Here is a 13,069-nt window from a genome sequence, read left to right as displayed (position 1 = left end):
TACTCTACCCCAGTGGTTCCAAAGTGGGCAGTGGGATTACCTAGGAAAGGAGGAGGAACAGAGTGCTGGAGGTGGGCTCCTTCAACCACAATGTTCCCTTATTTACAACTGATCAGACTAGAGCAGGGGTCTGCAACCTGCGGCTCTCCAGATGTTCATGGACTACAATTCCCATCAGCCCCTGCCAGCATGGCCAACCCTAACCCTAACCCAATTGGCAATGCTGGCAGGGACTGATGGGAATTGTAGTCCATGAACATCTGGAGAGCCGCAGGTTGCAGACCCCTGGACTAGAGCAAAACACCATCCTCACTTTATCTTGGAAGCTTTACAGTTCTTATCTGCCTCTGCATAATGCTGAAATCTGGTGGAACCTATCAGAATTTTTATTAAATACACCACCAGAGCCCAGTCAAACCAGTATACCACATTTTGAGAAACTGTTGCCACCACAGCTGGCCATGTGCCTAACGTGTGAAAAGGCAACAGTCAAGAGCCCAAGCCAAGGTCAGGCCAGGAGGCAGCAAACAGAAGCCAGAGCACAAGCTGAAGTCAGGAGGGGAGGCAAGCAAGCAGGAGCCACAGCAAAGTCAGTGGTATAAGCATGTAGGAGAGACATTGCGACCACATGGCAGCTCTTTCCTTGGCCTCTTTTAAGCCAGATGCTTACTTGGCTGCTGGAGATGCTGTGCACCTGGCATCAGACCAGTTCCTGCAAATGCTTTCCATCATAGCTGAGACCTGACTGACGCTGAGCAGTCAAACGAGTGTTGTGTCTTCTTTGTTGTTATTATACCATGCTGACTGGAAAGAATCTGACAGCATGTAATATGTAAGGCTCTTGGGTTTAGTCCTGGAGTGGAGACGTAACCAGAATCTAAAGGTAAGCAACCATGCTTTTGTCTCGATCAACATTAGACCAAGTTCGTAACAGAGAACAAAATAAGCAACACATTTTGGGATGCCAAGAAGGCAACAAGCAAAATGGGATTGTATAATTTCAATTTTAGCTCTAAGACCACAAATCCAAAGCGGAGCTCCGTAGAGAGCTTGGGGTAGTAGCTGGGTCTAAAATAATTTGATGGCAGCTGTAAAATATTGCCCACTGTATGAAAACATTTAGCTATTGCTGATGTCTTCTGTTTGGATGATTTGATGGCTTGCATTATCTGGAAATGCCATCTAAGATTATATTGGAAATACACATCTGATTGCAAAAAACATCAGTGATCACCTGTACAAGTCAAAACACATTCTGTAGTGAATAAAATTAAAGCTTCAATGATTGGGAGCTCTGTGTTGAGAATTATGAAGATTTTGAACATCTGCTGCTTCATAATGAAATTAGTTTTCTGTCAAAAGGCAATTCTGTGAGATGCTTTCAAGATCTCTTTGACACTGTTGTGAATACTCTACTCAGTGATGAACTCAAAGAGATCAGGTATAACACTGCTTATTTATCAGAACTATTTCCAAAGTTCAATGGAATGAATTTTAAGTTGCAAGGAAATTAGGTCACTCTTATTAAGACCATCTCTTCATTTATTTCAATGTTAACTCTATTCAGTTAACATCTGAATAGAGGCCATCATGAGCTATACCAATTCCCAAGCCTGTCTGAGACAGAAGAGAAAGATCTGAGCTACAAGAGAAAGGTGGGATACAAGATGATGATACACACGTTTTTTGTAACCATTTGGATATGCTGCTTTAAGATACATCTGAGCAATATCAGGATTTTCTTTTGATGGAAATTCCACCCTGGGTGATAAGAACATAAGAACATAAGAACAAGCCAGCTGGATCAGACCAAAGTCCATCTAGTCCAGCTCTCTGCTACTCGCAGTGGCCCACCAGGTGCCTTGGGGAGCTCACATGTAGGATGTGAACGCAATGGCCTTCTGCGGCTGTTGCTCCCGATCACCTGGTCTGTTAAGGCATTTGCAATCTCAGATCAAAGAGGATCAAGATTGGTAGCCATAAATCGACTTCTCCTTCATAAATCTGTCCAAGCCCCTTTTAAAGCTATCCAGGTTAGTGGCCATCACCACCTCCTGTGGCAGCATATTCCAAACACCAATCACACGTTGCGTGAAGAAGTGTTTCCTTTTATTAGTCCTAATTCTTCCCCCCAGCATTTTCAATGAATGCCCCCTGGTTCTAGTATTCTGAGAAAGAGAGAAAAATTTCTCTCTGTCAACATTTTCTACCCCATGCATAATTTTATAGACTTCAATCATATCCCCCCTTAGCCGCCTCCTCTCCAAACTAAAGAGTCCCAAACGCTGCAGCCTCTCACCATGGGGAAGGTGCTCCAGTCCCTCAATCATCCTTGTTGCCCTTCTCTGCACTTTTTCTATCTCATCAGTACCAGCTTTTTTTGAGATCACGGCGACCAGAACTGGACACAGTACTCCAAGTCGCATTAGCACCACTGCTTTATATAAGGGCATGACAATCTTTGCAGTTTTATTATCAATTCCTTTTCTAATGATCCCCAGCATAGAGTTTGCCTTTTTCACAGCTACCATGCATTGAGTTGACATTCCCATGGAACTATCAACTAAGGCATTAAAATCCCTTTCCTGGTATGTGACTGATAGAACTGACGCCTGTAGCGTGTATGTGAAGTTTGGATTTTTTGCCCCTGTGTGCATCACTTTACATTTTGCTACATTGAACTGCATTTGCCATTTCTGAGCCCACTCACCTAATTGATCAAGGTCCGCTTGGAGCTCTTCGCAATCCTTTGTGGTTCTCACCACCCTACATAATTTGGTATCATCTGCAAACTTGGCCACCACGCTACCCACCCCTACTTCCAGGTCATTTATGAATAGGTTAAAGAGCACTGGTCCCAAAACGGATCCTTGGGGGACACCACTCCCGACATCTCTCCATTGTGAGAACTTCCCATTTACACCCACTCTTTGTTTCCTGTTTCTCAACCAGTTTTTAATCCATAGGAGGACTTCCCCTCTTATAAATCATTTTCAGTTGGGGTAGTTGAGGAAGAACAAGTTGAGCTACAAAATGACATTGAGCTGAAGCCAATCCTTAACAAATTGTACCAAGAGTTTAGGTTACAGAGGGAAATTTCTGATCACTCTCTGGAACTGTGGACAGTGGTTAAGAAGCTTCTTGTTGCATTTCTGACAAATTTGGTGGAACGTGACTTCAGTGTGGTCATCTAAATTCACTCCAAGCAAAGAAATTGACTCCAGATTACCTAACATGGCGATTTAAGACTCTTGCTGATTTTAAAGCAGTCACTGGGAAACTAGTATCATTTCATCAAGCCCATCTATCTTATTAAGATTTAACTGAACCAGGAAGTAGTTAGTTACTAAATCTGCTAAGATTGTTGCAAAATAACTGTCAGACTTTGAAAAACTGGTATAATTGGATCAAGTTCATCAATTGTGTTGAATAAATTAAACTAAACACTTTGAATTTTTGAATAAATGGGCAATTAACTGTTACAGTTTTGTAATTTATTATGATCTTCTTTAGGTAGGTTGTCCATATCGCTGGGGTAGGGTAGAGGGTGCTGAGGATGAATCTATGGAACCAAGTGGTGGGGGGGGGGGCGACCCGAAAAGTTTGGGAACCTCGACTCCACACAGAGATGTTCATGTTGCTAAATAGGAGATTCCACCTGAACGTACTGCCCATGTTCACACCTGCTGATGTGAAGTTTATCATCACTTTTTTCACAGCTACTCTATTAACAAAGAGGTATACTGTCACAGCAGGAAAGAGAAAATTAAATTAAACATATTTTGCCCTAAAGCAGCATAATATATGTAGTAAGATTGGAGTCTTACAGCAGCAGCAGCAAGAGCTGTGTAGCCATGTACGTCAGCAATATCAGGGTGGGCCAGGCTGTCCTTCAAAATTGCATATACTCTATGATAGTCCCCTCCAGCTGACTTCTCAATCAGCAGTTCAGATGCAATTTCTTTGGGGCCTTTGGGGCCAAAACCAATGCGATGGCCTTCCAGAATGAAATTAACATTCCAGTCGATCTCTGCCTGACAGTGCCTAAATGTGAACAGTAATGTCAAACAGTAAAACAATTCAAGTATATAATCTCCATGGTTCTAACCTCCCCAAAACGTTCTCTCAGCCTCACCTTTCTTCAGCTAAAAGGATGCATAATTCTCCATTTTCTCATCTACATATGTGGGTAATTCTCTCATTACTTTGAGAGTTGAAGGAGCTCAGAAGAACTGTGACTAGGCCAAGGTCACCCAGCTGGCATGCGTTGGAGTGTACAGGCTGATCTGAATTCCCCAGATAAGCCTCCACAGCCCAAGCAGCAGAGCGGGGAATCAAACTCAGTTCCTCCAGATTAGAATACACCTGCTCTTAACCACTATGCCATCGCTGCTCCTAGATGACAGGACAAAACAGCCTTCTTGTTGTCATGCTAGTTTAGTTTGTAGATTTTGCTCTTTTTTAACATTAAATCATAAGTGCTTCAGCTTCAGAAACAGACAGTCCTGCATTATTTCAGTGAAAACTGGTCCTCTATCACTCCCTTCTTCCAATAGTTCCAAGACAATGGCTCTTTGGCAGTGGGATAAAAGAAGGCACAGCCATGCAAAGTCAAAAAGATCAGGGCCATTAAATTTCTATATATCCTCTGAATACCTCTTCCATCCTCCTCAAGCTAAATGGGAGAGAGTCTGATGAAAAGGTCACTTCTCATACTTTAAAATTAAAAAAAATTCCCAGAAGACTATGAATGCCTGACAAACAGAACCACTACTGGTAGGATAAAGAGAAAAAACAAAACCAGTGACAGGACTCTTTGGAGCCAGTTAGGTCAATGTTGCGTAAATACAGAGTATTCTAGTAATTCAGCAGCAGCTAAGAGAACAGGTAAGAACATGGAAAGGTAGTGTAAGATTTTAAAAATAATATGCAAGGTGAACTGCAGTATACTACTCAAAAGAAAAAAAACATAACAATTAACACTCCTTAGCATTGCACTTCTACGCTGTCACCTAAAAAGATCAGATTTCACCTAGCATTCACTCCATCCCACCCACCAAAGCTTACCTGTATTTATAGATGTGTTTAAGCATTCTGATCAGTAAAGGGGTTATATTGGTAACCGGCCACAGTTTTTCATACGGCAACAGTTTATTTCTCTTAAAATAATGGGAATCAAAGTCCTTCCTGAAGGTGTGAGTAATAGGTAGATGATCTGCATCAATTGAGTATATATACATTTTTTCAGGCAACGTATAGTTGTCATCGTTTAAGATAAGATGTTTATAGCTGTAGAAAAATGGGTCCTTCTCCTCATTCAGATTCCACACTGTACTGTTCTCTTCTGAAATATATTGTTCATTGCCCTCAGTCTCAAAATAGATTTTGAGTTCTGGGAATTGCAGAAGAGAAAAATGCTTAGGAATTTCAGTACACAGTTTAATTATATGATTTCGATGCCATAGGCCAACATCTTGACTATCATCTGGGTAGCTTTCAATCCCTGGACCAAATCGCTCATCAGCCTTGTAAAGTCCCTTTGGAAGAAAAACGGGGAAAGATGTGAAATGACACAGTTTTAAGTATATTTCCATAAATAATGTGTTCAGATTGCCAAAACATATCCCTAGAATGATCACATTAGGGTTTCCGACATAGGCAAAACAATGGGTAAATTAAATTAACTATACTTAGTACACTCATCCAAACGCAGGCCGCTCCATCAATTATGGTTAGCTAGGAACAGTCAAACCAGAAACTTAAACTATAGTTCGAAGTTGGTTTATTGCCTACAGTTAAACTATAGCATCAGGTAATCAAGCTTAACTGTGGCTTGTTCCCAGTGTTACCTTCACTACCATTCGGACCAGGACACCAGTCTCTCAGTCTTCCTGCACTTCATTCTGTACAATCTGTACCAGGGCAAAAGATTCAATATACATCCAGAAGTGATAATTTGTGATCTGCTATTTTCATACATATTTTCTGAATACTGTGCAGATGAACTATAAGGCATTTTCCCCACGGCCAATATATCCTGGGATAAGGAGGTGAAACATCTCGGTTCAACCATGACTTCCGCATGGCTTCCGGGTCTAACTCGGGCCCACCCCACAAGATTTCACTTATCCTGTGCCTTTCAAAAAACGATACAATTGGCTATTTTAAAAAAAAAACCATGGAAACACTGCGGAAGATGGACCGGTTATTTTTCCTGCCTCGCTGCCTGCAGCCAATCAGAACATCGGAAAAACGGGACAGTTCATTCATGTGCGGCAACGTCGGCAAGGAAAATGAAACTAAACCAGGGGCTATGCAAGTTCTTCCTCCTGGCCTGAACACGCTGATGGGCTGCCGTGTGGAGGGAGAAACCAAGATAGAAACATCCTGGTATGTAGGGCGATTTATCAAATCGAATAAAATAATAATAATATTAAAAAATGATCCCAGTTTTCCCCCAGGATATACTGGCCATGCAGAAAACGCCTAAATCACCACCTGAAGATGTATATCCAATACTGTTCTTGGCATTGAACAAATTACCATGTTTCCCCGAAAATAAGATGCACTATGACTTATTTTCAGGGTAGGTCTTATTTTGGGGAAAACATATACCAACAGACTGAAATATATTAAATTTTCAGTTTTAAATAAGCAAATCTGCACGAACTATGCATAGCTGAGACAAAAATGGATTCTGCAATTATTTGTCAAACTTGCTCACTATAATATCACTACTCTGTTTCTATCTAATTACCTGATATATTCTTCCATCTTTAAATTCCATGGTCCCATAGCCTTCTTTATGGCTAAGAAAAAATGACCCGGTGAATTTAGAGTCATCAGGCCAAAAGTAAATACCTTTGCCATGACGATGGTCTTTATAAAATTGACCCACATATCTCTGTAACAGAGGAGAAAAAATTATGCAGATACTAAAACATAAAAACACAAGCCATCACTGTTCTTCAACAAAATGTAAGCAGAACATGAATTTATTTATTTCATGACAAGGTGTTCATTTGGCACTTTAAAGAAAGTAATATACAGTAAAATGTATACATCAGAATTGCTGAACTGAAACACCATTTCAAATAGTAATAAACGAGATGTGATGCAGTCTCCAGAAAGTTCATACAGATGCTGAACTTCATGACTAAATGCTCAATTACATTTAAATCTTCCTGCATGCAGAAAGTTAGTAACTCAGGGTGAAAGAATGTAGTTTTCCACATGTGGATGTGATGTATGTTCAAAGAGGCGAAGGATATGTGCAGGGAATTTGAACAGAGGAACCCAAAGAGATATGTTACCAGTTCTACGTAACCTTATTCAAAAGTAAGATACATTAGTTCAGTGAAACTTACTTCTAAATATGTGTACACGCTACCCTCGCCTTAGATTATCTAAGAAAATTTAAAGCACCGTGCATTATGTTCTGTCCCCACATATGGAGAAGGGTATAATTCTTCCTTTCAAAAAATACTCAATAAAAACCATTCTCCAAATGTCTGAGAGCTTCAGGAGTCAGGTGTTAAGGCTCAGGCAATGCTGGCAAGGACAGCTGGCCACTAAAGAACTCTAGTTGGGAACAGGAGTGGAGCTAGGAGACTTTAGGGAGAGCTCAGGGGCTGGATGAAAATGTCCTAGGGCAGTGGTGGCAAACCTTTGGCACTCCAGATGTTATGGACTACAATTCCCATCAGCCCCTGCCAGCATTGCCAGCATGGTCCTAGGGGTTGGCAGTGGCCCTGGGCCAGAGTTTGGTTGCATTCAGACCAGGGATGTCCAAATAAACCAAGCAGTAGAAAGATGGAAAGAGGTGAAGTACAATGGCATTTTCCAAGTGACTACCGCTACCTTTCATGCCGCTCTGACAAAGAATTTGTGGAAAGAAATAAAGACAGGATTTAACTCATATTTTCAAGAGAGATTGAACATGGTACCATTCATTTGCAAGTCAGGGGGTTTATTCCACTTGACTACATTCAGGGGAAATGACTGTAAAGAAATATATTGAGAATTACAACATTTAATAAAAACTGAATATACAGAGGATAAAATTCAAACAGAGCTAGTAACCCTGCTCAACCCAGGATTTGCAGCCTTGGAAAATTTCATTAATATTATTACTGAGAATTACTTTCGTTGTAATCAGAAAAACAGGAGGAAAGTATACACCCACTATTATAAAGATTTATTGAATTCTGATGTACTTCTCTAGTAAACATGATTTAAGTATAATCAATAAAGTCAAAACAATCTACTTGACAAAAGGAAAAAACAGAATGCAAGCAGTTATACCAAATTTGAAATGTGCATAGTGCAATAAATGTATTGTTGGAGTTTACCACTCAGAGGAGCAGTTAACACACTGATTAAAAGGGTAATAAGTAAATGTTTATTATAATGTACATCATAAAGGATAGGAAAAGTCTCTGCAACTAACTTCCTAGAAGAAAGCAGGATTTTAGACCTGAGAGTGTCAGTCTAAGGACAGACAAGAGGTGACACAAAAGGATAGAGGAGCCACTAATTTTACAGCCCTCTCTAGCTGACCATTTGCCTGCCCCCTGCCGGATCCTCTTCTCAGTTCCTTTGCACATTAGACATTGCTACAATATACTATAGGGCAATGTGATTAAATATAGAAAACAAACACACAATACCCATTGGCTGTCCAACTTATAACATACAAAAACCCCACAAGGAGAAAAGTGCCAGTGCTTGATTCATATACAAAGGTGCAGCAACACATATAGACAAACTACAAAGACTACAAACACTGATTGTTGATAACAAGCATCCTATTGTTGCAATGTACACACCTTTCTTAGGAATTTAAGTCCTCTGTGCATCACAGACCATGAGAGTTTCTAAGTATGTAACGATGGCTTTGATGCTACAATGCGCTCTGTGTGACCCTTGAAAACTATCCAGACGTGCTGACTGAGCGAGTCATAGGGACCACATCGCTCCAGTCTTTTTCTGTCTACAATCCAATTTGATACCAGGCTCAATTCAAAGTGCTGGTATTGACCTTTAAAGCCTTACACAAACTGGGATCATATACACCTACCCACTCACTTCAGTCATCCTTAGAGGCCCCAGTAATGGTTATTGGTTTTCCCTCTAGCACTGTTTATTTTTAATTGAATTGTTTCAAAATTTTAACTGTATTTTAACTGTTTTTATGTTCTCTGCCTTGTGGAGCCTACTTGGGTTGAAAGGTTGTATAAAAATGTTTTAAATAAACAAATACATATTCAAAATGAAATAACTGCATTCTTCAAACACTGTGGCTGTGAACTGTATTTCATAGTTAATGATAAACTGATTGTAGACAACAGCAATTTACAATAACACTACAGCAAACCAATGAACCTTTTGCATTTGGTTTTTAAATACGACTCCATATTTCATATTTGATGGATAAGACTACTGGGATTTTTGGAATGTTGTTCTCTTCCTTGGAGCAGAAGCCTATATCAAATTTGGCCTTTGGAGCTTTAAACAACTTTGCAGAGATTTCAAGTGAAAAATTGCCAGAATGTTCTTATTTGCCATCTATCAGTATTGTTATTATTAGCAACAGCATTATTTGTGGTGCGGGAACATAGTGTGCACAAATGTCTAAATCAATTTACCTCACCACTGTCCCACGCAAACTCTCCATATCCAAGTTTTAGATCAAATCCAAATTCTCCTTTATAGATGGAGCCATCAGGCCATTCTTGAACACCTACTTTAAGTTCAATACTATTATTGTTGAAGTCTTCTTCACTAAACCTGCCTTGCCATCCACCACTCTCTTCCTCATAATCTTCTGACTCTTCTTCATCAGCCTCATAATCTTGAGTAGACACTGGCTCATTGTCAGTTTCATTTTCTTCTATTTTCTCTTCTCTTTGTAAAATGCCATTGTCTAGTTCATCTTTCAAAACTCTGAAATAATAATTAAGAAGGAGCCTCAATTTTTAATTTATCAAACTAAGATTATCTTACTCTGCAATCCTAAATACACCAAACCCCACATTTATCTAACCTAAAAGGAGATTAATTGATTGACTGATTGCACAGCATGTTTATCATACCTCTTGTTAAAAACTCAAGGTTTAAAAAATCAACAGCAAAAACCCTTTTCAGCCTTTCTTCATGGCTCAAAACAACTTTTTTTGCCATCAAACACAGTTGATTTAGGGTTTCCAGGATTTTCTAGGCAACAGATCTTTGCCATTGCCTGCCTCTGCATCATGACCTTGGTATTTCTTGCAGGTCTGCCACCTAAATACTAACTATGGTGAGTGCTGAGAATGTGTGACTGGCCCAAGGTCACCTAGCAAGCTTCCAGGGGTCAAGTGGGGATTTCAACCTTAACCAATACATCACCTGGCTCTCTAAGGTAACTTACACCTACATATTAGTGGGACTTCAAGTGGAATGGTGTTTCAATCTGTTTGAGCCTCCAAGTGCTCCCAGACTTCATACTGCTGATAGGGGCTACTTTGTCAGCATTAGAACAAGTTTTCCTTAGCTTTCGCCTCCCCAGATATTGGGGACTTTGAATTTGACAGGTAGACTGAAAGAGTCTGGATTTTAGACCCACTAGTTCTGAAAAAATCCAGAAGCACCATTGTAAGTGAAGTTATGGAGATCTTGGAAACAGCCTCCCCCTTTTCTTTGTTTTCCTCCTCGTTAGTCTTTCTTATCTTTTACTTTTTTATCTCTTTCTTTTTTTAATAAGTAGATCTGCAAAAAAAAAAAAAAAAACCCAAACACACCTACATATTAGTTACTTGGTAACATACATGGTATATCCTGATTTATTATTGATGCTATTTGTGGACATATTTTTTTAAAAAACCCTGCATAATAACTCAAAACACACACCTCATACTTCTACACACACACGTCCTCACATATTACAGAGTACAAGCTAGATCCCAGGTACCCAACCTGTATCCAGTATTATGGTCACACCTGCCTTTGTTCTTCCATTTCCATGCACATCGTGTCAGATTCAGATTGTTACTGCAGTGTATGTAGAGAAGGGGTTTCAGCCTTCTACCCACCACCATCACTTTCTCTACCTGAAATAGGTCCTGCAGTGAAGTATGTGAGCAGTGGCCCAGGTGTTTCCCCAAAAGATCAATACTGCACCAAGATAATTTCAGATTAGGAAAGGGGGGGGGGGTTGTTAAACTCCCACCATGCACGCCACAGTTGTAACCCAGATCGCTAGTTGAAAAGCATACACACGTTACGTGTAACTGTTACACCTAGGACACAGGCTGAGGACCCCGGGTTTAATCTGTGTTACTAGATAATATGTGAAATCTGCATCCGACTTCTGTACCCAGATCAGCTCCAACAGGGCTGTCATTGACAGGACCGCGAGCGTGCAGCTCGCTCCACAGTGCCCCTGGTTCACACGACCCCAAGGCAGCGTGCACGCGTGCTCATCCCCCACCCACTATATGCCCGCTTCTTGGGCGCTTCCAGTCCTCACTGCAATTCTAATCCTATGAAGAACTCCTGGCCATGACAAGCCCCGCCGGCTCCAGGAGCGACCGAGTACCCACCCCGGGACCGCCTCAGCAGCCTGGAGAACCTCCATCCGGCCAGGCACCGAAGGAAGAGCAAGGCTCCGTCCGCGGCCTTCACCGCAGCCCAAGCGGGGCGGGAGGAAGGAGGGACGTCGCAAAGGACAGGAGCGCGGCCGACCCTAAACCGAAAGCCACACCGCACAGGCCGAGGCCGAGGCTGCGCTCCCTCGCTCGGGCCACCCCGTCCCCGCCGCCGTTGGGGCTGAGCCGCGTATCCGTTTCTATAGGAACCGAGAAGGAGTTTTATTATGAGGCGGAGCTTCGGTCTTTTGTCCCGCGGTCAAAGATGACCGGTGCATTTTTTCCCTGTCCTGCTGAAACTCCCAGATTGTTTTTTCTGAAAATGATTCTTCGGACAACGAGCTTTATAAATGCAGAGAACGCTCTTTCTCCCTCCCCCCCGTCAAAGTCACACTTGAAATGCACCGCTTGTGGTTAGGAAATGAAAACAAAACTCCCACGGGCACCTTGAAGACTAACAAAAATTATTCCAACCCGGGCTTTCATGCAGCAGCTCACTTCATCAGTTTCATGATATGTCGATTCGTTATTCAGACTTATTTATACTCCAGGCATTTAGCCTTTTACTTGTGGCTGTTGAAATTAATTGTGTGAATGTATATATGGTGCTTTAAAGTGTTCAAGGTAACAAGTCTGAGAAACTTGCAATCTGGAATTTAACATTAAGGAAGAAATGTACTGTCAGTCTTATACATGCTTTTTTATTCCGAAGTATGACAGTGAGGAGGACCCATATTTCCATATAGATAATGCTATCTAGTTCAGTATGGTATATAGTCACATTGTGGCTGTTATTTGGGAAAAAAGGTTTTAAAATATTCAGCCTCTTTCTGAAAGACGGGTTATAGTGCAACGACTGCCCAATTGATACGACCTCTTTCCACAACTTGAAATGTGAACTTTCAAAGAACAATGTCTACATTTGCTCTGACTTTAACAGCGTTCTATATGTTTACTTCTTTATTAATCTCTGAAAGCTGTAAACTCCCTTGTCAGGTCATTTCAATGCTTTATACATATAAACCAAACATTTTTTAAAAGCAGGATTTTACATCACCAGGCCTGCTCCCTTCTGATCTAATATTCTGTGAACATTATAAAATGGGGATCAGGGACAAATTGCATGCAGGGAAAAAAAATGTATACATTTACCGGGCATTGCACATGCTAATTCCCCCCCACCCCACCCCCAAAGAAACCTCTTTAAATTAGAGTTGCCAACTCTGGGTTTTGGGGAGGGGAGGAAACTCAAAGGGGTTATAATGTCCAAAGCAGCCATTTTGTCTAGGTGAAGTGATCTGTGGTAGATTCTGCATGGTAGAAATATACCATTATGTTGATGAAGGGAAATATTTCGGTTTAGGGAAGAACTTCACACAGGTCCCTTCTCCAAAGCGGGATTGACTAGTTATATTTCCCTCAAACCACATTTTTCAAAAATC

General features: G+C 41.0%; 1 protein-coding gene across 1 annotated transcript in view; it reads right to left on the bottom strand.

The window, feature by feature from the left end:
* ANKMY1 (ankyrin repeat and MYND domain containing 1) overlaps nt 1–11,810 on the bottom strand; it is a 47,788-nt gene extending 35,978 nt beyond the window's left edge. Inside the window, exons 1-5 of the mRNA XM_048506839.1 lie at nt 11,583–11,810; nt 9,648–9,945; nt 6,758–6,904; nt 5,068–5,537; nt 3,828–4,044 (exon numbers count right to left, since the gene is read on the bottom strand). Coding sequence (XP_048362796.1) covers nt 3,828–4,044; nt 5,068–5,537; nt 6,758–6,904; nt 9,648–9,945; nt 11,583–11,617 — 1,167 coding nt within the window. The 5' untranslated portion in view covers nt 11,618–11,810. The remainder of the gene's footprint in view (nt 1–3,827; nt 4,045–5,067; nt 5,538–6,757; nt 6,905–9,647; nt 9,946–11,582) is intronic.
* Nucleotides 11,811–13,069: the final 1,259 nt, after the last annotated feature.

This window comes from Sphaerodactylus townsendi, linkage group LG08 (genome assembly GCF_021028975.2).
Source record: "Sphaerodactylus townsendi isolate TG3544 linkage group LG08, MPM_Stown_v2.3, whole genome shotgun sequence".
NCBI lineage: Eukaryota > Metazoa > Chordata > Lepidosauria > Squamata > Sphaerodactylidae > Sphaerodactylus > Sphaerodactylus townsendi.
Note: the sequence above shows the minus strand (reverse complement) of the source record. Positions and strands in the feature narration are given on the sequence as shown.